The sequence below is a fragment of the Dunckerocampus dactyliophorus genome, chromosome 21 (assembly GCF_027744805.1).
Source record: "Dunckerocampus dactyliophorus isolate RoL2022-P2 chromosome 21, RoL_Ddac_1.1, whole genome shotgun sequence".
Classification (NCBI taxonomy): Eukaryota; Metazoa; Chordata; class Actinopteri; order Syngnathiformes; family Syngnathidae; genus Dunckerocampus; species Dunckerocampus dactyliophorus.
This window is the reverse complement of record NC_072839.1, coordinates 11,311,277-11,332,932: the sequence shown is the minus strand read 5'-3', so window position 1 is coordinate 11,332,932 and position 21,656 is coordinate 11,311,277. Positions and strand designations below refer to the sequence as shown.

Sequence of the window (21,656 nt, the reverse complement as noted above, 5' to 3'; positions counted from 1 at the left end):
TAGATGTCCCAATACTTTTGCCCAAATGAGACTATTTTATTTGATTTTCTTTTATTGCATTTACTTGTTTTTGTTGCTAAAATGTAATTTTAATGTTCTCCCTGCTCCCCAAGATTGCTTCACCCGTCTTCTCGGCCCCGCCTCTTCCTTCTGTCTTGGCCAATCAGCCCAAATCCCAAATGTTTATTAGTAATAGCCTTTATTTGGTGGGGTTATCTTTTTTAAAGGTGCCTTATTATAGTATTCCCCAACAGTATGAAATAAGTCTGAGGTCCGATGTGTCGATATAAAATAGATGCAAAATGAATGTGGGAATTGGGCGTTATCCAGCCTTCGCATCACATCAAGCTGAAGAAGAGGTCAGTCAGACAAGAGTCGTCAGCAGATTTTTGGGAGAGAAAGATGAAGACTTGGCTGTCTGCCTGCAGGATTACACCCACCGACGGTCCACAATGTTAATGTATTATCTTGCCTATTAGCCATTCTTTGTGTCCATTCGCTTATTAGCACCATGACTTTGACGTGCTCTTCATTCCTCCACCGCTCTCCTTTTTTGACATCTTAGTCTGCAGTGTACTTTCACTTTCCCCTTACACGCTGCAGTCCCGAGGTGAGGGATGGATAACAATTGCCAGCTAGTAGGTTGTGTAAACACCGACAGTGGAGTGACAGGCTAGTGCGACTCAACTTAATGGGCCAAAGAAGTATTTGAAAACATTTTGAGCAAAAGTGAGTTATTCTTTTTATGTGCAACCTGTATTAACATTAAAAAAAAAAACCTCCAAAGGAGTCAGTGCCTCGCTCGCCATGAACCTCACCGCACGTCACTGCAATGTATTTACTGTTCCAAAAATAAGATGAAACTGTTGTCCGGCCACTCTTAAGATGGAAACGCACGAAAGGACTCCAGCTGAGATGTGACTCACAAAGCTACGGGCGTCATGCCAGCCTTGTGTCAACCAGCAGGCCTCCGAGCCTCGGGTGCCTCGTCTTTCTCTCATGTCAATTAGTACAACACACGGGGCAAAAGAAAACAGCCAAGTCGGAAGCAGGAAATGGAAAGTGTTGCAACAAGAAGGAGAAAGGGAACAAACAGCCCTGCCAGGTGGTGTCATACGACGTCCCGTGGCGACGTTACATGCCGCTGAATCACCGCGTTTGTGTAGATGCGTGCGAGACGTGGTCAGCAGTTGACGTCTGCAAAGGTCAAACACCAGCACATGACCTTTCCTTAGCAAGACACGCTCATTAGTGGTCCAGTGAATCCCAACACGACCACACTGTTATGACACATCGGCGGTATACGGCGAACGTGGCTCAACAAACCCTGGCTTTGTGCTCACGATGCAACTCGACAAAACCTACAGTAACATCAGCAATCAGACTTAATTCCGGTTTTCAGCTTTGTGCTAAGTGCGTTCACATGAAACGGGGCATTTGACGTCATATTATTCTACTTCCGCTGAAAAGTGAAGAGATCCCAGCCAGTGTATTTTACAAAAAATTAGTACGGAACTATTATGGAGCGTTATGAGGAGTTCCCAAAAGATTATGACTGGTAAAAGCAACACTGTGGCCGCCAATACAGCGAAGAAGGACCGCTGACAGAACAACGCTGAGCATGCAAAGGGCAAGTTAACACTGATTTATTATACCAACTACACCCTACTAGTCTTTTCATTTATCAACACTCAACATTGCACAACTTTGGCATTTTAGCCCTTTTAAAACACTTTTAAAAACACATTTAAAAATAAATTTGCAGCAAAAATAGATTTTAAAAAGTCTTGGCTGTATGTTTTCTTGCATCTCGTTGTGACCACTAGATGGCAGTGTTGACGTGAGTACTCATGCAAGGACTGCTGTGACGTTTGTCAGCTAATGTTAGCCTAATTATTATAGTCCATATTGCCTTTTATTCCTGGTGCTCGTGTGAGCATATCTAGCGTATTCCCTCGTCTGAATATATATCTCGCTTATAGGGGATGCTCATTTTTTCAGGTTTTTTTTTCATGTCCCCTTGGGAGCCTTGTAGGTTCTCAATAAATGGTGACGCCATTTCGGAATGAGTTAAACAGTCAAACAGCAGCACTGTCATTGCTGATTTTAAGCCAGGACATAACCTGGTGAGTTTAGCCTAAGTTACCATGGTGATAGAGTTGCTTTAAAAGAGAGCTACCTTCGCTGAACACGCAAGTCCGGCTTTCAACTCAACGCAGCTCGCTAACCCACTGAACTCACTTCGCTGTATACCCCCATCGTGTCGTAAAACCAATCAGCCTCTCGCCCTGAAAAGGATCAAACTTGCAGCTCCCACGTCTGCAGCTGACTGACGCACTGTCGGCTTTATTTTAAGACGTGTAGCGAAGCATGAGGAAAAGAGGATGGAGCCCCAACTCCAAAAGTGACCGTTTGGAATAGGACAGGACACAAACGTTAGCAAGACTAGCATAGCTACGTGAGCTACGATACTAACATTACGCTCACATTTTTACAGCAACATCATGCTAGGCTAGCCTATTTGTTGACAGGAAACAAAATCAAACTTCCAGCTCTCACGTCTGTAGCTTACTGACAGCCTTTGGGACATGTAGCAAAGCCTGCTATTTTTTTTCCTGAACAAAGTTAAGTGGCACAGGGTGCGTTCATTTAGCTAGGCGTGAGTCAGAAGGAAGTTTTTCCTTCATTACTCTGATTTTGACTTGGCACCACCAACATTACTGGGGTTAACAAAACTCCAATTTCCTCTGAAAAACGAGCTATTAGCGATGTGGGACTTTTCCGCAGCCCTGGAACGTTTCTATGCTGGGGGACGCTGATTAGTGGAACACAATTGTAATGTTTCTAACAAGCACAAGCTTTTGGTGAATGGATCGCCAAACAGAAAACATAACAAAAGTGGACTAGAAAGACGTTTTTGAGTGTTTTTTTTTTCGTACTACAAGATAAGATGAAGGACCACAGCAGCCGCACAAGTAAGTGGTACGATCCAGTGATGTGTGATATCACTGATTTCCTATCCAATTCGACACTGAGTAAAAGCCAGGCTGGTATCGGTGATACCAATCCGATACCAATGTGTCCAATGGTAAATTTGAAGAAGTACTGTATTTCAAATCATAGCATAGCTCATAATACAAGAAGACATCAGAGTAGTGTATTTATTTATTTTAAATTCTGAAGTATATTGAAGTAGCAGGGTTAAAATATAGCCAAGCCAATATGCACTGTTGGCTATCGCCGATACCAGCCTGAATTTTATGCTGTATTGGATCAGAAATCAGTGGTATCGCACATCACTGCTGACTGACTGAGCAGTGTGCTGTTGCGTTTACACATTACGCACTTGAGAATCTATTTTAGAGCATACCGATACCAGCCCGTACTACGATCAGCTCGCCGCTATACATTTATGGGCCACACACAGATTGACGTATTATCCAACAACAACAGCAACAAAAGAGGAAGGTAAATCACATAAAATATTTAGTTATTTGTTATCGTAGTCCGTGGCACGTCATTTTAGTTTGCTAAAAGCTGCATTAAGCTAATTCTAATGCTGACTGGTGGACAGGCTGATGCTAAAGCTAGGTACCTGTCCTTAGACATAGATCGACGCCGCATCGAGTGGGTTTGTCCACTCAACGTCAACGTCAACGTCTCCGCCATATTGGATGGGTCAATTGACCCATTAACAACTGTGCTGTTAATGAATACAAGTCAATATAGTTACTTTCATAAAGCGCTGCTCGATGCTGTCCACACCAAAACAAGGACAAATCAGTAAGTATGAATCTCCACACGCAAAAAATGACGAAAAATATTCAGTATGTAGCCCAGCCTGTATGTGGCGCTCTAATCCTGCCTGGATGTGTTTTTGTTGTTGTCCTGAGCTGACAGTTATTGTTTTATGTATATTTGCAGCTGAAATGGAGTGTAGAGCTTCGCTTTTGTCCTTTGTCACCCACTCTTTACAACTGGTAAGTTTTCCTTTTAGTTTGTTATAAAATTGGAAAAAAATAGTACAGGAAGTCAGTAATTTCTATTAAAAAAATTAACTAATAATTTGAGTTTATAATTACTATAATTAAGTTTTTGTTCATTACAGTACAGTACATTTTACATTAATGCTTAAAAATGTACAGATAGGACAGAATATTATGATTCTAATCTTTGGGAGATTGTATGTAAAGTGTATAGATACACTTAAAAAAGTTGCAATAATGCGCTGTTTTTCGCTACCATGGCGACATGTTTTTAAGTCCCCTAAGTTAGCTCAAATGAGACAGCAACGTTTGTCTTCCCATCTCAAGATAAAATGCAGACACTTTTTTGCAGGCATTTTGGAGATCGCATCAGTAATTTAATGTTACAAGGACACAGCATCCTTGATGGGGACAAATCAGATAAAGGGACGATAGACAATGCGCAGCTCTGTGTTATTACATAACTTTAAATTCAGAGGCTATTTTCAAACTTGCAGTCTCATTGTTGCATTTTTAGAATTACATTTTTAAAAATTTATTGGACAGATTTAAAGATTGAGCTGTCATATTTGAGATCGTTTAACACAATTTTCCACCTCCGAGAACTTTTCATTTTCTCACTCATTTCAAATAAATTGTATAAATATCTAGTATATATTTATATATATATATATAAATGTAGTGTTACTTTAATAATAATTACTGATTAATATTTATTTATATTTTGCTTTTTATGATCAACTAATGTCGTTATAGAAATATTAAGTATGCATGGCATGGATGTTAAAGTCCAGTCCATGGGTTATTTGCAGCTTGCCGATCGTTTTTTTTCTTGACTCCTCAAAATAAATTTAAACACTACAAAAGCCAAAAATATTACGAGTAAAAAGACGCAAAGTTATGAAAAAAATGAGTGTCGCAAGTTATCATACTAATACCAATTTGCTTGGTCAATACAAAGCTAGATTGTTTTTTCTTTCAATATATTTTACTGCTTAGCATATTTACATTGGATTGGTTTTGCATGTCTAATGGTGAAGAACATCACAGAAGGCATACTATTTTTTTAATTCCTGCTGTATGTTAATGAATGCATTGAATGCAAAAGGGGGCTTAAAAACAGCTTTCAAGAGCTTTTTTTATTAGAACATTCAAAATGGAAAAAAGACTTGACATTAGTGGTCACTGGCTATTTAAGTGAAGCAAAGCGTAGCATTGAGAAGTCATTCCAGTGCTTGGTGGAGGTCTGCTGGAAGCAAAGCATTAGCGGAGCTAAAGATGCTCTCTTGTTCATGGGGTCCATAGATTTCTGTCATGTGGCCCATACTGGGTCCCGTTCAAACAGAGAGGGTGTTTGTGTTTTCATGTCCATCTCCACGCTCATGCACGTGTTTATTTCTTGTGGTAGTCGTCCGCGTAGGCTCTGTGGTCGTCCTGCTCAGGGAACTGGTCTCCGTAGCGTCTCAGTATGTCCTGGAGGCTCGGCATGACGTGCGATGGGGGCTGGTAAGACATGTGAGGCTCCTCCTGGCCGCTTTGGTATGGCTCAGCCTCGTAGGGGTCCTGCTCCTGCTGCCGCTCGCTCCCCGCCACCTCCGCCTGGCTGGACTCGGGCTTGGGCTCGGGTTTGGGCTCGGCCTGTTCGAAGCGGCGCAGGCGGCAGTCCCGGTCGTACTCGGGGTCGCAGTGGGGGTTGGCAGGTTCCAGGACACCGCTGCGAGTGCCGTCGGCGTTCAGGTGAGGCTCGTAGGCCTCGGCGGGGAAGGGGATGCGGTTGTGAGCGTTGGGTCGAGGCTCGACGGGCTTCAACGGGTAGCACTCACGGTCGTAGCCGATGAAGCAGTCGTAGCCCTCCTTGGTTTTTCCTGGGGGGCCCAGAGGGTGGCGCTCCTCCCGGATGGGCTCCTCATAATTGGGCTGAGAGAATGGGTATTGGTGCCTGGGGGCGTGAGGACTGTGGCGGTGGATCCCAGCGGTGGGCTCTCTCATCGCGGAGAAGGGGTCGTTGGGGCTGGACTCGGGCGCCGCCTCCATGCTTGGGGCGTATGGGTCGGTGCCCTGAGCGTGAGCCATGAAGCGGCGCAGCATTGCATACGGGTCATTGGCTGGCGGTGAAGCAGGGGCGCTAGCCTGGCGGTGCATGGCGTAATGATCGGTAACTCTGTTAGGGTTAGCATAAGCATCCCTATACATGGCATAGGGATCGTTGTAGTGCTCGGCCACAGGGGGAGGGGCACGAAGGGCAGCGGCCTCCTCGGTTTCCTCTTGTTTGTACGCCTCTGGGGGTGTGGCAAATTTGGTGGCGGTGAGAGGGTTGCAGCCATCCTCAAAGAGGGGGTTGCAGGATCCCGGGCCAGCAGGGGCAGGGAGGTTGGGGGCCCGGGGTGCCTGTAGAGACAAAGACACTTGGTTGAGAAACTTCTACGGCTGACATCACTTAAACCATAGACCACCAGTGTGATACACCAATCTCACCACTAGGGAGGCGGCGTAGGCACAGTATGGATCCCTGAGTGGGTCACAGTTGGGGTACTTCAGATAGAGGCCAGAGGGGGCCTTCTGCATCATCTGGGGTTTGCAGGCAGGGTCTTTCTGTGGGTCACAGCCGAGGTGGGCGTAGGAGGGTGGAGCGCCAGCAGAGGGTGAGTAACCATAGGCGGCTCTCAGGTGGTATTGCAAACACTCGACGTCCTCGGCGCCGCAGATACGCAGAAGTTCAGCCTTCTGCTCCTGAAGTGTAAAGCACTCCAAATTTCAATTAGGATCTCACCACTGGGGGGCGCTAAAGCACAGTAAAGAGGATCTACCTTAGAAAGGAAAGACACTGATGACGGTGCGTAGTAGTAGTAACCTGACTGCGGGTCTTTAGCTGGGGCAGAGCGCACGTAGAGAGGGGCGGGAGCCTTCACGGGAGCAGGTGCAGGGCTTGCGGCGGGCAGCACTAGTGGCAAATATGGACTCTTGCCTGAGACCAAGGCGGCGTACAGGCAGTAGGCATCTTTGGTTGGGTCACAGGTTTTGACTGGTGCGGGCTTTGGGGGCTCTGGCTTGGGCCTGCTGGTGTAGGAGGCCACACAGTTTGGGTCGTCCGAGTCGGCACAAGACTTGTAGATCTCCCCCAGGTGGCGCAGGTAGGCTTTGTAGGAGCGACGGCCCTCTGCGCGGTTCTTGTTCTGGAGGTAGGCCAGGTAGATGCGGTCCATCTCCTGAACCTGAGGGGGCGTGCCATTGATTGACTGATGGAATCATACTTTGGATACTTTTGGAAAAAAGGTTACGATTGTCCTGGAGGTCAACTCACTGCCTCCTGGTTGCCGTTGTCCGTGAAGTACTTGTACCAGCTCCAGAAGTCCGAGTGCTGCTTGTACCAGCTGATGTTCCTGCGGTTGCGGATCAGCCTCCTATGGGATGCCGCCGCCGCCGCCTTCTCCTGGATGCTCTCCCCCGCTGAGGGCGAGAGGGAAGACAAGTCACGGATAATCCCCCGGGCTTTTGGACACCGGAGTGGACGACTTTCCATTGACTTTGAAAGTTTTGTATGCAAGGACTCCAAGACTTTCATGCTGTTTCTTCTTTCTTAAATCTTACCTATTGTGTTCTTTTACCACCTCAAGTTTCCTTTATACAAGTAGAAACTGTATACTTAAAGCACTTTAATGTGGCCTTGTTTTCGTAATGCTATAGATATTTACCATCTCTTTTGGCCTTGCCGGCGACCGGCCCAGTGGACACGTCGGCTGCAAAAAAACGAAGAAAACAAAAACAGATGTGAACTGAACGGAAGCAGATTGCAACGACTTTTGCTTACGATGTTAATGCGCAAACGCTTACAGGCGCAAATTCTTCAATACATAGGCTAGCGGTTGCTCGCCTCTGCCCGCGGGGGCTCGCTGACTACAGCTCTTTGTAGATTTTATAGGTGGGCCTGTAACACAGTGGACCCCCTGCTGCTTCTTAAAAGCTGTGTGTATGTGTGTATGTGTGTGTGTGTGTATGTGTGTGTGTGTGTGTGTGTGTGTGCGCGACGGAACAGTGGATTCAGCTTTTTTCCGAGCTTCTTTCATCTCCACAGGGAAAAGGTGTTAATGCCTTACAGAAGGAGAGGAGGAGGAGTATGATGATGGAGGGGTGGGAGGTTAGGGAGTGATCCAAGGGTGTCCAAAGTAACATCATTCAAAAAAGAAGGGAGCTAAATCAGGACGCGCCAGGTGATGTGATGCGATGGAGGGGGTGCAGCCTAATGATGTTGCCTCCTCTGCATTTTTTTTTTTTGTTAACGAGCCTTTAAAAGAAGAGTCTGGCACATCTGGAAATGGGAGCAATTTGAGGAGGAGGAGGGGGTGATGCTGACAGGTAGTCATTTTAATTTTTTTTTACAGGGGCATAAAAGAAAACAAACTCCTCCCTCCCCTTCCGCTTAAAAGGGGGGGAAAAGTATTTAAAAACTTGTAAATCTGCCAATCACCTCACCTCCTACCTGAGCAAAGTGGAACCAGGTGGCATAGTTACAGTAACTCAAATGTGAGTCCCAATGAAATATCTTTTTTATTTCTTACTATTTAATATCAAGAACCATGTGACTTTCCCAGCCAATCAGTGAAGTAAGATTATGATAATAGTAAAAAACATACAATGAAATCTCATGAAAGAAAACTACCATATACCAGTATATCATTGTGACCTGTACTGTCACAATGTGTCATCTAATTTTCAATATCAGTAACTGTATGTACTGGATTTTATTTGTACCGTGATCATTTTTTTGCGCCCTTGCTTGTTTAAGCAGCAGATTTCACGACTTGAGTACACTTTTTCAGGATTTTTACTCATATTTTTTCATCTTAAGTCGCTTTTTTTGTCTACTGCATTGAATAATAGGAAATGTCGACCTCCTATTTCATTATTCGACAGATAAGATTTGCTGTATGAATTAAAACACAAGACATAAAACCCATGGGCATTTAATTATTTTTAACATATATACTGTACGTATAGTGGCTGGACACTTCATTAGGTACACAATCTTATAAGATCCAATACAGAGGTATTACTTTAACAATATGTCGTAGTTCTCCTGTGTCAATATAGTATAGTTTGCAGTAGGGTAGAAGTATTTTTTTTATATTTTGGTCCTGTCCTAGTATTATGTAGTCCAACTACAATAAGAAACACATTGTTAAACATATTGTTAAATGTAAAACGAACATTATTATCTTTTGTAAAGGCAACATTTGTAATTAATTATTGTCTTAATTCTTCTTTTGTTCATTAGACTGTTCAAGTGTACCTCATGAGGTTCTTCACGCTGCTGTGTTGCTACTTTTGAGAAGAAGTAAAGTATTTTCTTTGTGTGACCTCCACAGGGTGCACTCACCTGGCAGCAGCATCAGCATCGCCGTGGCAGCCAGCAGAGCGGTGACCAGTGTGGCGGAGAAACTTGTCATCCTCGGTCCGGCCATGACTTGACTCTTCTCTTGTCCTGCCAGGAAAGACAAAGTCAAAGGACTTTGACTAGCACAGAAGTCAAAAATGACCCAAAACTTCACCGTGAACTTGACCCACTTATGTAAAAATAGCTGAACTTCTTACCTGTGGTTGCCTTGGCGACAAGTCTCACTGCGGATCCAGCTGGGGGATTCTGAGGGACCGGGAGGATGACTGATGGTCCACCTGTGCTCAATGTGTGTGTGTGGCTAGACTCCCTGAGACAAACTGCTGTGACGGACGGAATGGAGCCAGGTTTTAAACAAGGCCCATCATCATTGACACACAACAGGTATTCATTAACACTCGTGCAGAAAACACACATGAGGTGGTGGGGGTGGCTGAGAACCACATCAACAAGGGCCCTGATTGGCTGAGGGCTTCTGCAGGTTTGGCCCAATTGGATAACCCTCAAGGCATATATGGGGGATGAAATGTATGTCAGTTTACAGACAGGATTTAATTAAAAAAAAACAACAACAACAAAAAAACTATATATCTATATATATTACATTTTATGAAAAGGACAGTTTTGGGACTGACGGGTGGAAAGTTTTGAATAAATTCTCATTGCTCTAGATTTAATCATTCATCACAGTCAATGTTATCAATTCTAAGGCTTGCCTTATCTCATACGTTTCTCCTTTGCATTCAAGTTTTTGAAAATATTGCATCATTTTTCCAAATCAAAAATAATTACTTAAAACTGAAATAATTAGTTAAAACTGAATAAAAACCTAACCTAAATATATTTTTGAAACAGTCAACTCTTTATATATACAGTATGGTTGAAAAGATCTGATGCTGTGAAAGTGTGGGGAGGGGGGGGGGGGAGGGGGAGGGAGTATTTTTTACTTTTTATCACACTTTTATGGGTGAGACTGTTTTGGGACCTAAGGGTTAAAATGTAACTTCACGTATGTGGAAATGTTTTATTTTATTTTTTTCCCCCCCGATGTCACCACAGCCAAAAGGGCGCATACTTGCATAGAATCTTGTTATAGCCATGATATGCTGTGATGTATTAACTAGTCCTCTATTTTTTGTTAGTGAAGCGAAGTGACATCTCACGGCTTTCACCTTCTGAGGAAGAAGACTTGCACGTGGTGTGTTCAGGTGCAGCCATACGTGTGGGAGAGAGAGGATCTACGTCAGAGACATGAGAAGCTAATGAGGGGAGCCGAGGTACCACATAAGCACTTCTCGGAGGCCGTTGCCAGCACCAAAACCACAAACACAGCTTATGGCATAATGTGAGTGTGTACACACACACACATACACACACACAGGGAGACAGCTGGTCTCCACATGAGGAATCTGCTAATCTTCAGCTTCCTGCACACTTTGACTGTTGGGGCATGTTGGCCTTGTAAGACAGAGTTGGACAGTTTGGCTGTGTGAAATGCTGCGACATGATGCCATGTGAGCGCACTGTGACTAGACTGGCCTGAAGGTAAGGTAAACAAGATATTGGGATTTAGAAAAGTGTCGGAAATTAAAGTTATCGAGCATTATTATTTTTCGTTGCTATTTTTGTTGTTTGGGTCGTGAGAAGTTCGTGGCAGTCGGGTTTGAAGTTTGCCAAGCACTTGAATCAATGGACGCATTGAGCCAACGAAAGAAAAACAAGTTTGTTTTGAAACCATCTCTGCTGTGTCACGCTGCTGATCAAATTCGAGTCTTTGGGTTCTGTTTCTCTGGTTACAGAATAACAACATGCCTAGTGTGTATGCAAATGTGTGGGTGCATCTTATAAACCTACACGTGCAGCTGTCGCAACACAAGAGCAGCATTGTATGCAGCAAAAAGCGATTCAACCTATAAACCTTGTTTTTTTTTCCTATTCATATCATCCTTCCTGTTGCATCATGCCTCCTTCACCAGGCATTTAGTGGCCCGTTTTACCGCAGGTATGTCGTACAGTATGTAATTACGTTTTCTAACAGGTGTTTCGCACTGCCAGCAAACCTGCAATCCAAGACGCCGGCAGATTGGAACACGATGCCGCCAAAAGCATACTCATAATTTTCTCCAAAGCTGGAATGTGAGCAAACCTCAGAATTTGCAAGCCAAACACCTGGTTCTACGCCGCTTCTCTTCACATTAAAATAAAGCTTTATTTGTGAGTGACATGTTTTATAATATGTACATCATTCACAGACGCATGCAGGTGTTCGTGTGTGTTTGGAGGATGGAGGTCACTGCAGGTCGTCGTCGTCAAAAAGGTCTTCGAAGTCTGGAGGCGGACACAGAAAATGCAAAGAAAATTAGCCCAATTATCGCTTGTTGACCTGAAAACTTTATTTCATTTGTAAATAAGCTCCATTTCTGGAATGAGGCCTGAATTTAGGGATATCTCACTAAGTCAGTTAATGTAAATCCAACATTGTTCCACTAAAAGATGAGCGTTTTATTGGGATTGTAACCTCTAAAAGTACCTGATATGATGAAGAGGTTGCTACGGTGGTTAAACGGGGCAAATGTGCAGCAACATCCAAACACTACAAAATGTAACGGGGAAAAGCTGCAAATCAAAAATACTGCAAGCACATAAGATTAATAAGCAAATGCCCAAAACACACACAACCCCCCAAAACAACCGGATGAGAATGCTGCATTCTGAGAAATGAATTAGTTTTTTTATTCTGCAGCATTTGTTTGATTGCAGAATTTCCCTGTTGCGTTTGTTTTATGGTGTTTTTAGTTTTGGATACTTTCTATGATTGGCGCATCTGGACGTTGCTGCGTGTTTGCCCTATCGTCCACCATAGGAGACACATCTTTATGCTTCCAACTCACTATTGATTTATTTGAACTGAAAGATATATTCTCCATCACTTTTATTTCTATTAGAACATGTTGAGCCTCCATAATGCAACCTTCCCAGCTACTGAGCTTGTCGCCACTTAACATCTGCAAGAGCGGCGTTAACAAGCCGTGTGTGCTTTTTTGTGTGTGTGCGTTCAAAGCAGCTGACTGGTGAGGTGTCGTGCTGAGTTTCCGCCATAAACCATCTTTACCGTCCTCCTCATTTCATTTTAACAATCGCCTCTTTTCACTCGGTCATGTGCTGCCAACCCCAAATTGTTTAGCCAGCGGGGCGACGCTGCGTGAAAGAAAATAGATGAGCCGTGTTTTTTTTTCTTGTTTTAACTTCTTGTGTGTGTGTGTGTCACCTCGCACTTAGTCAGTTAATAAGGGTAGTTAATAAGGGTAGCAACAGGATGATGTCAAGGTGAACCACAGAAAATGTGTTTTTTTTTGACAAGTGAAATGGTTGCAAAACCTTATGAGAAACTGATTGTGGATTTGAAATGGTACAAAACAAAAAAATGGTATAAAACAAAAAATAATGGTACAAAACAAAAACAAACAAACTGAAGCTTACGTAGATGGTTTAGGTGATGGTTTTTTTTTCTTTTAAATATGTATACCAGGAGGAGTATACCATTGAAGAAGTCCAAGTGAACGGCCTTCTCATTGGCTGCCAGGTCCATTAAAAGGCCGCTGCTTCCCCCTGCCTGCAGACACACGTCGGTACAACAGGTTTTATAGTTACACACGTCATCCTCGTCAATTTACCTGACCAAACTGATTAAATCCAATAATTTAACTGCAGTACATACGCAATAAGTAACGTAAAGATGTTAAAAAACACGTATAAACCCTCTAAAAGATAACAAGAGCACAAAGATGATCCTGTATCCTTGTTAGCTACCTAGCTAGTTGGCTTTAGCGGTGGTCATGTTTGTTAAAAATGAACACCAGACCTCGTCTAGATCCACATACGGCCCAGCTCCTTCCGGAAACATCTCATCCACAGCAGGTTTCATTCTTACGTCTCTTAAAGTTCTACTAGTATGTTAATAAATATATCGCTGTGACGCTAAAGTTGGTCAGCTTGAGCTAGCTGTTGTGAGGAAAACAATGATGGTGCAACGCTAAAATGTGCCCGGGATCAAACACGGAAATTAGTTCTCGAAGGGTCCGTACTAATTTGTCTGTTGTATTGTACTGTACTACATCATGTTTTTTAACAATTCATTTAAATTAAGGTAGGTGTGCTGTCGTTTCGGTTGCTGCTACTTATTTTTTTTTAATATATATTTTATATATAAAACAAACAAGTCAATAGATAGTTGAGAAATATTGGCTTTATTTCACGTTCATTGCGTGTCACAACGTTAAAAAGTGCTACTTAATCTACCGCTCTCTACTGTATACAAGTATAGTCACGCCATCATGAAATGACTTAGTCAGGAAAATATTTTACGCTTCTTAAAGATATTAACCTTCCGGCATTTACTTTACTTATCTTTGCTAGTTAATATACAAATCCAGAATTCCTTTTATTTCATACATTTCAGTGCTTGCTCTCTTTGCCTCAGTGCTCGTGCCCCATGTTGGTCTCGTAGCCCAGCGTGTTTCCCAGGTGCTGGTGGGCAAAGAAGGCCCGCGCCATCTCATTGATGTGGTTGTAGGCCCCGATGGATTTGAAGTACTCGATGTAGTTCCAGAAGTCTGAGGTGGAGTACGGCCAGTAGGGGACGGCTGGTGGTTCATCATACGGCACTGAGAAGAAGGTAAGATGTTTGATAGTAATTCTTTGTCTTACTACTTTTGTACAAATTAGTATTACAGTGGAACCCGCTTATATCAATGCCCCTTGGGCTGGCTGGCCGACGTCAACATAAACGGTTGTCGACAAAATCGAAAACGGAACTTCCTTGTACATTTACTTGTGACTTTGGTCGAAGACATCAGGAGAATGTGTGATAATAAAGGGTTGCGTATGCAATTTGCAATTTTATGCCGAGAAAAGCGGTTGGCCACGTACAGTATGTCGACATCAACTTAAGTGGGCACTTTTTAATAATAATAACAGTGGACTTAATGCGTTGCTTGCTGGCGACATAAGCGGGTTCAGCTGTATTATGAGTTTTCCCCGAAATATAGTGTTTCTAAACGGCTTTACCTCCCTCTGGGATGACTCTGGCATCTGTGGAGAGAGTGAAAAAAGGGGGAAAAAACAAATATTTAGCAAGCATTCCAAGTATTTCCCCACACACAAAGAGGGAATTGAGCTCAGACTGACTTCGGACTACCTGTGAGCTTCTACAAATAATATTGCAGTGACAAGAGCACACACACTGCACAGACAGAAGCGTCTTTGTGCGATTTGTATATACAAAACTCTCATAAGATTAATGACTGTTACGTTTATTCATCCATTTACAGACAACAATTAAACAGATGCAATTTTCCTATCTCAAAACAAAGAAAATATCCATGGGAGGTGAATATTACAGCCAAAAAATACACTCACCGCTAATATGGAGGACACAGACACAAAGTAGAATGCTGAGGCAAAGCAGACTCTTCATCTTTCTCCTTTTAAACAACAAAAACAAACATTTAGAAAAAAATTACATTTAATGCAACATTAAAGACACGGTAGCAGCCAAAACACATCTGAGATTAAGGTGTACTCACGTAGAGGTGAAGAGATGTTGCAAATTTACCAGTTAGTTTTAGATGTTGTGTAGAAGTGCTGTGGCTGCTGCTACTGCTGGTTGGCGGTGGTCTGCAGTTGTCAGGATCCCTCAGACCCCTCCTCCCCTCGCCTGTCTTTCATTGCCTTGTTGCAGCTCCCTAAAGGATCCACCCTGATGTGGATGTGGTGAAATATCTCCAATAATAATATATAAATAATATATAATACATGAATTAAACAATTGTTCCAACTAATACAAAAGCTTCATGTATATACAGGACCACCAACATATTTCTTTTTAATCACAAGGATAATATTTATTTCAATATTGTATACTATCAGGTACAAAATGTTGCATAGCCTATATACCAATAATATCATTTCAATTTTGTTCAAATAAAATGATACTCGAGTATGTAGTATTCAGTACAGTGTTGTTGTTATTGGTCGGTTTGTCCCCTTTTATCTACAGAGCAGCCGTCAAAATTAAAATCGATCAATAAATAATAAATTGCATGTATTATAATAAAATTATACAATCTCCATCACAAAAAATTGTCTTTTAATAAAAAAAAAAAATCTGAACATTTGAAGATATAAGTACATGCTGTTCATTTGATGGTTATAATAATGATCTAAACATTCATCCAGTGAAATTAAGTGATGAGGTTATTCTATTATCAGCATGCAGTGCCCATTCCAGTCTAGTTGTCCTTGCATCCTGTCTGGTCGGTGGCGGACATCTTGAACAGGTCCACGCCCTCGCTGATCAGAATATCCTGAGCGTAGCGCACCGAGTCCGGGGGAAGGAAGCGTGAGCGTCCCAGGATCCAGGCGTACTCCACACGGAACAGTCGCAGGATGTCGGTGCATGAGTAGACGACGGCCAGGCTGGTGTAGTCAGTGGTCAAGATCCAGTATGGGCTGTAGGGGGTGACTGGGGGCAAAGTTTGCACAGATGCAGAGGGATAAGCATGTTAGTAGTCAGTGCTAATGACAATTAAAAAAATAATAATAATAATGATAATGGACACACTCTATTTTGATACCCTAAACGCAATAATATGCCTCTCAGAACTCAGCTCACGGGATGAAGTGGGGGGTAAGTGACTGTTGATGCACTTCACTGCTGATGGGGATGTCATACAACTTCATGTCAAAAAATCCCAACTATCCCTTTAAGAGGCCATTGTTCCCTACGGACATCATGAATCAGCAGGCCTTATGGGAGCCACTTAAGGAGGACAGAGACGTCTACTGAGACCCAGACTACAAGACAACAGTCCTTTGTTTTTCAAAACAAAACGCACAACAAAAGACCCTCGTCATCGTTCACGAGGCGCACGATAACTGAATTGTCGGTAAACAAGAACAGGCTGTTGTCAAACATTTAGTGAGAAGACAGAGATGAACTTACAGTAGGAGAAGCTGACGCCAATTTTAGCCGGTTCTCTCGGGTCGTAGACCACTCCTGTCCCCTCTGCTGTCCTCACCTTGTCTTTACTAGGAAGACGTACACACACGTCAATAACGAATAGATCAAATGGCGATGAAACATGACTCTAGAACGCACTAGAACTGCGAGTTGAACACCCGGATGGTTCCGTCATGTCGTATGGCGTAGTTGGCCTCAATGCACTTTCCTTTCTCGAAGGCGGCGGGCAGCTTGGCGATCTCGTACCACTTCCCTAAATACTGCATGCAGATTTAGAAAGGGGTGTTTAAATCACAGGGGGGAGTGGAGGCCCCTGACCCACTATGTTGATGTTTGAATATTGTTACCTGCTGGATATCGAAGTTGGGCTGCACCTTAGGGCTTGGACAGGCTCCCCAGTGGTACGTCTGGGCTGAGGTTAGTGGCAACAACGCCAGGAGGATGCAGCAGACGACCCACATGGTTCTGTCAGTCGATGGCAGGGGTACAGATTTAGATCTGTTTATCTGCTTAGCGTGCTACCTTGTTCTCAAGTCAACTTTAGTTAGACAAATGTAGAAGCATCATATCTACAGTAATCTTCTGTTCATATGTGACCTTTTGTCCACTTATTACTTGTACATTCCCCCAAATTCCCACTTTTCAGAAATTCCCATTAAAATGAATGGAAAGTATTTAATTTCTCGAGCCATTCAAACAAAATTCTTCTTGTACATTTTGATTTCAACCATTCCAGATACCAGCATTCTGTTAGCCCCTACCCCCAGTTCACATATTTTCCACAATCCCACATTTTCCATGACAAAATTCTTATTAAAAAGCAACTGGTGTTCCACATTTTTCAGTCGGTTCAAACTATTCACTTCATTAAGCACATCCGGCCTAACAATTTCCCATGCACACCGACATTTTCACATAAATCCACAGTTTTCATATTATTCCCTTTGAGCTTGAAAATTCTTACGTCTTCTCAACCAATTCAGACCATTCCAACATCAAAATTTTCAGCTTAACCAGGACATTCAAGGTTGTCTATTTTCCACATTCTAAAAATTCCTAGTTTACCGACATTGCTACATTTTCTGTCCCAAACATTTCTGTTGAAAAGAATGGAGAATATTTACTAGTTGGTATTTCTCAAACCATTCCAGCATCAAAACTTGAAGCATTCTGGGAATTTCAGGCTAACAATTTTCCACATTCCAAAAAATCCCAACTTTCCCAATATTTCCGCATTTACTGTAACACAGATTCCCTGGTCCTGAAAATTATTTCTTTTTCTAGATTTGTCAAACGATTCCAGCGTCAAAACATTCAGGACATTCAGACTCTGTTTTCCACATTCCATACATTCATGGTTTTCCTGGAATTCCCCCTTTTCCCAAAATTAGCATTGAAATTTGTCTACCTGTTCAAACCAATGTCAAAACATTCAGCCCATCCCAATTAAAACTTCCCACATTCCAAAATTCCTATTTTCCCCTGTTGTTTCATAGTTTATTGTACTGCATTTCAGTTCATCTTTAGAAATTACCCTCTGCAGTTATTAATACTATCATGTCATCATAGTCTGTCATGATTAGCCAGAGGATTGTTGTTAACAAAAGGCATGAAACCTCGGAGCCCCATTGTACGTACCACATTACAGTTATGAATGTTGAACAACTTGTTCTGCTGGTTTAACAAGCTAACATATACTGTAAGTGGGAGTTTCTTTACATGAATTAACAATGTGCAGAAATATTTACAAGCAAACACTTGAACCTAATTGATGTATGCATTTATGGTCAACAGTTTTATATTATATGTTTTTGCTTCAAAAAGACAATATCATACATAAACGGACACATTGTTTAAATACCGAGTTTGTATGTTATATAAAGTTGAAAACGTATGTATTTCCCATCATGCACCTGGCCCTTACCTTCTCAGGTGTAGTTCCTACCAGACGTTTGCTCCAGTCCGAACCTTCCGAAAACTCAAGTCCAAAATGTTATTAAAGACTAGTGCCGGGCTGCGTGTTCATGACGTGACGTCAGAACGTTGACGCGCCTTAGCATGAAATGCACGCCCCCTTTCGTCGTCAATTTATTTGTACAGGAAATCAACACGCATGTTACTCTCGGTTCTGCCACTAGAAGACGCCAAAAGCATTGAAAGAATAAGCATTTAAAGGCGCCTTAGTATACTAAGCGCTCATTGGTTACTTCTGTCCACTCCCATCGTAAAACTGGAAGTAGTAGATTTTAATGAATTGTGCAGAATTCAAATAAATTTATGGCATGTAATGTTAAGATTATTTAAGTTTCATTATCTAAAATTTCATGGTCGCTTAAACAAATTGGTGCCAAAATGTGTGCTTTTCACACTTTTATTAGACTCACATGTTGATTCCAAAGCACATTTTCCACCCATCTTTAACTGAGAAACAAGAATAACAAAAACAGAACTGTAACTATAATTCTATAATAAATCATCAATGTTACTTGTAATCCTTATCAGTAGTCTAATAAAGAAAACAACAACACTCATGATAATAATAATAAAGATTATTTATTTCCAGTGTTCTTCGAGGAAGGACATTGCACTCATGTTTGTGCTGGCAAGATGCTCACTGTCGCAAACACATGCAACTACACAAGATGCTTCATGTTTGATGAGGATAAACCTACGTTTTAATTGAAATGACATCAAGGAGAGACAAAACGGCTGTAACAGAAATGTGGTGGAATGAGTTTTGAGGCTCTTTTGACTGCTCATAAAAACGGTTACAGAGGGAGGGGAGGCACTTTTTTCATTTTGGAGGAAAAAAACCCACAACGACAAAGCATTTACATAAAATGTCCTTGTTGGACAATAAAAATTTGGGAATAGAAAAGGACTGTACCGAGTATTACATACTCGAGTATCAGCATTTCATTACATTTCATTTTATTTGATAAAATGTTTGGAATAATGGTCAAGCTAATCTCTGGCTGTTGTGACCATGCTGCGAAAAAGACATTCCCACAGCACGCAGCTCAGAACGCAGCCCTCGCTTCCTCCCACGAAACACCACATGGACAAAAGTACTGGGACACCTAAAAGAAGAGAAACATGAGGCAAATGTAGAGGTTTAACACCTTCTACTCTTCTGGGAAGACTTTCGACATGTTTGCAGTCACTGAGGTTGGACCGAGGCTTGTTATTCCACACCAAACACATCCAAGCATGCCTTCATGGACATTGCTTATGCACTAGGGATAGAATAAGGCTTTCCCCAAACCGTTTCCACTTAGTTGGAAGCATACCAATGTTTTGCTCTGATGGATTCATTGTTTAACAGCCGTGTCCCAGTACTTATGCACATGTTGTGTATCTTCAAGTACATGCAACGCGTGTTAGTCCAAGTAGGAAAGTCGTACATTCTTCATTTAAAAAAGGGCGGAGCCTCCTGCTTTAATGAAGGTCACATGTGCAGGAGAAAGTTCTTCGTCCAGTCTGGCCAGCGATGCTCATAATTAATCAACTCTGCCAGTAACAATCATGGGAGCTATACATGTTATTTACAGTACATACATGAACTTTGTAGAAAAAATATTGTGCAGTTGCCACATTCGTACAAGGAACACATTCATCCTCATGTTGCTTCCCCGGGTCAGAGGTACTGATAGAACCGTGAGCGGACCACGTGCGTTCCCGACAGTTTGTGAGGGTGCGCGTCATCCCCGAGTGAAGCTTTGCTTTTGCCGTTAATGGGCGGCCGCTCAGGTGCCGCCTCCTGGGCGTCTGTTTCTTCAGGGACTGCTTTGGGTGGTACCTCTGTGCTGTTTGGCAAGGCTTCCCCCTCGTCTTCGCTCCCTCCCCGGCACCGATCCCTGGTGATCCAGTCCCGGATGTTGAAGTCATGAGAGGTGCGTCTGGGCTGGTGGGGGTCCGCAGACAACAGCTCTGCCGTCTGGTCCACCCCGCCCTGCTCCTGCCAGTCGTTGATGGCGGCCAATTCGGCGAAGTCTCTTTGGCCGCCCATGGTATGCCTCCGTCGGATGTTGTTTCTCCTGCGTCCATCGGGGGCACGGCTCTTCTGCGTGAACATGTCGTCGGCAGATGTGCGTAAGCGGAATTTAATGCGCTCTGTGATCTTGAGGTGCCAGGCTGGTTCAGAGCGCTCCGACTCGCTGCGCGACGACGAGCTGAGGCTGCTGGTGGACCGCCCCTTCTTCATCACCTCCAACACCCGCGAAAGCCGCGTGGAAGACTCCGCCCTGCCCTCGCCACGCTCCCCGCTGCCCGCCTCCACCGACGACTCGCTGTCCGTCTTCTGTCTGAGCGACCACCTGCGAGAGAGTGTGTCGCATTCGATCATCTTGTGTGTCGGGAAAAGACGCCTTGCTTCCATTTTTGTTGCCGTGTTCCTCTGGGCAGCTCCCCCTTCCCCCTCTAGCTTTTCCTGCACCGGACAAGGTGTGGACTGGCTGCTGCCACCCCCTGGAGCAAACACCGGGAAATCGCTCTCGCTGTCTGTCTCCATGGGTCGACCCTCGCTGACCAACTCGCTGCGTTCATCGTCTGCCTCTTCACCGCCCTGCAGCTCTGGACTTAGCGCCATGGAATCCGCTCCGGTCAGGAAGGTGATGGATGAGGTGGTTGAGTAGTCTGAGGTGATGGAGCCTACCTCTGCCTCGACGCCTGCTGCAGATCCGATGCATACTCCCGCTTGATGGTCTGCAGATGCTCCCATTATCGACCTTTTAGGCTGTGAGCGTGGCACTGACGCTCCAGAGCTCATGGTGCCTAAATCGGATGGAGGATCGGATAAGGAAGCTTTTCCCTGAGGAGCACCTTGGTAGCTGATGTTGGGTGACATATTTGGGGAGGGGTGCTTGTGGTCCCTCTTGGCTTTGGGTGTCATCTCGGCCCTTCTGTCATTCTCCTGTTGCTTCAGGTTGATGTCAGTCCAAGTCTCCCCATGAGGGTCCACCTTCTGTACGGGGATTTCTTTCCTGAGGAAAACTGCATCCAGGTCATCATCAGAGCTGCTTGGCTGCGCTTTCTCCTTGGACTTCTTTCTCTTGCGGCTGGCTGCAGCAAAAATGGAGGAGACCAGGAGATCTCGGCTGGACTGGTCCTTCCCTGAGCCCCAGGAACCCTGCACAAAACAGCCACGTTATTATATATTTGCATACACACCGAACACATCACCTATGTCTGAAAACATTGTGTACTCCACCTGCTCCTGTGAAGCACCACAAAGCAGACAGAGAGAGGAACATTAACC

General features: G+C 43.6%; 6 protein-coding genes and 1 long non-coding RNA gene across 11 annotated transcripts in view; 2 read left to right on the top strand and 5 right to left on the bottom strand.

Moving 5' to 3' along the window:
• The first annotated feature begins 3,361 nt into the window (after positions 1 to 3,361).
• On the top strand, positions 3,362 to 11,563 carry LOC129174430 (uncharacterized). Its single transcript, XR_008567449.1, has 4 exons — positions 3,362 to 3,783; positions 3,925 to 3,980; positions 9,350 to 9,762; positions 10,521 to 11,563. It is a non-coding gene; the product is annotated as an uncharacterized LOC129174430 (long non-coding RNA).
• Positions 5,164 to 10,263, bottom strand: and1 (actinodin1). The gene is made up of 7 exons (XM_054766424.1): positions 9,576 to 10,263; positions 9,361 to 9,465; positions 7,679 to 7,723; positions 7,288 to 7,433; positions 6,794 to 7,198; positions 6,462 to 6,716; positions 5,164 to 6,374 (listed from the first exon to the last, which is right to left on the bottom strand). Exons 1-7 carry the CDS (start codon positions 9,793 to 9,795, stop codon positions 5,379 to 5,381), a joined length of 2,172 nt encoding a protein of 723 aa, XP_054622399.1. The 5' UTR covers positions 9,796 to 10,263; the 3' UTR covers positions 5,164 to 5,378.
• Positions 11,539 to 13,422, bottom strand: cops9 (COP9 signalosome subunit 9). Its single transcript, XM_054766425.1, has 3 exons — positions 13,241 to 13,422; positions 12,919 to 12,991; positions 11,539 to 11,706 (listed from the first exon to the last, which is right to left on the bottom strand). The coding sequence occupies exons 1-3, from the start codon at positions 13,301 to 13,303 to the stop codon at positions 11,669 to 11,671; spliced, it is 174 nt and encodes a 57-aa protein (XP_054622400.1). The 5' UTR covers positions 13,304 to 13,422; the 3' UTR covers positions 11,539 to 11,668.
• Positions 13,423 to 13,627: 205 nt separating this feature from the next.
• otos (otospiralin) lies at positions 13,628 to 15,069 on the bottom strand. Its single transcript, XM_054766081.1, has 4 exons — positions 14,964 to 15,069; positions 14,797 to 14,861; positions 14,446 to 14,469; positions 13,628 to 14,042 (listed from the first exon to the last, which is right to left on the bottom strand). The coding sequence occupies exons 2-4, from the start codon at positions 14,852 to 14,854 to the stop codon at positions 13,855 to 13,857; spliced, it is 270 nt and encodes an 89-aa protein (XP_054622056.1). The 5' UTR covers positions 14,855 to 14,861; positions 14,964 to 15,069; the 3' UTR covers positions 13,628 to 13,854.
• gpr158a (G protein-coupled receptor 158a) overlaps positions 13,719 to 21,656 on the top strand; it is a 126,505-nt gene continuing 118,567 nt past the window's right edge. The window contains exon 1 of the mRNA XM_054766073.1: positions 13,719 to 14,053. The gene's annotated coding sequence lies outside the window, so the exon portion shown is untranslated. The remainder of the gene's footprint in view (positions 14,054 to 21,656) is intronic.
• apodb (apolipoprotein Db) lies at positions 15,256 to 18,469 on the bottom strand. The gene is made up of 5 exons (XM_054766079.1): positions 18,324 to 18,469; positions 16,747 to 16,864; positions 16,538 to 16,659; positions 16,382 to 16,467; positions 15,256 to 15,901 (listed from the first exon to the last, which is right to left on the bottom strand). Exons 2-5 carry the CDS (start codon positions 16,858 to 16,860, stop codon positions 15,669 to 15,671), a joined length of 555 nt encoding a protein of 184 aa, XP_054622054.1. The 5' UTR covers positions 16,861 to 16,864; positions 18,324 to 18,469; the 3' UTR covers positions 15,256 to 15,668.
• Positions 18,934 to 21,656, bottom strand: part of LOC129174264 (rho GTPase-activating protein 21) — a 46,220-nt gene continuing 43,497 nt past the window's right edge. For all 5 annotated transcript variants that reach the window (XM_054766062.1, XM_054766063.1, XM_054766061.1 and 2 more), the window contains one exon: positions 18,934 to 21,527. In XM_054766062.1, coding sequence (XP_054622037.1) covers positions 20,037 to 21,527 — 1,491 coding nt within the window. In that variant the 3' untranslated portion in view covers positions 18,934 to 20,036. The remainder of the gene's footprint in view (positions 21,528 to 21,656) is intronic.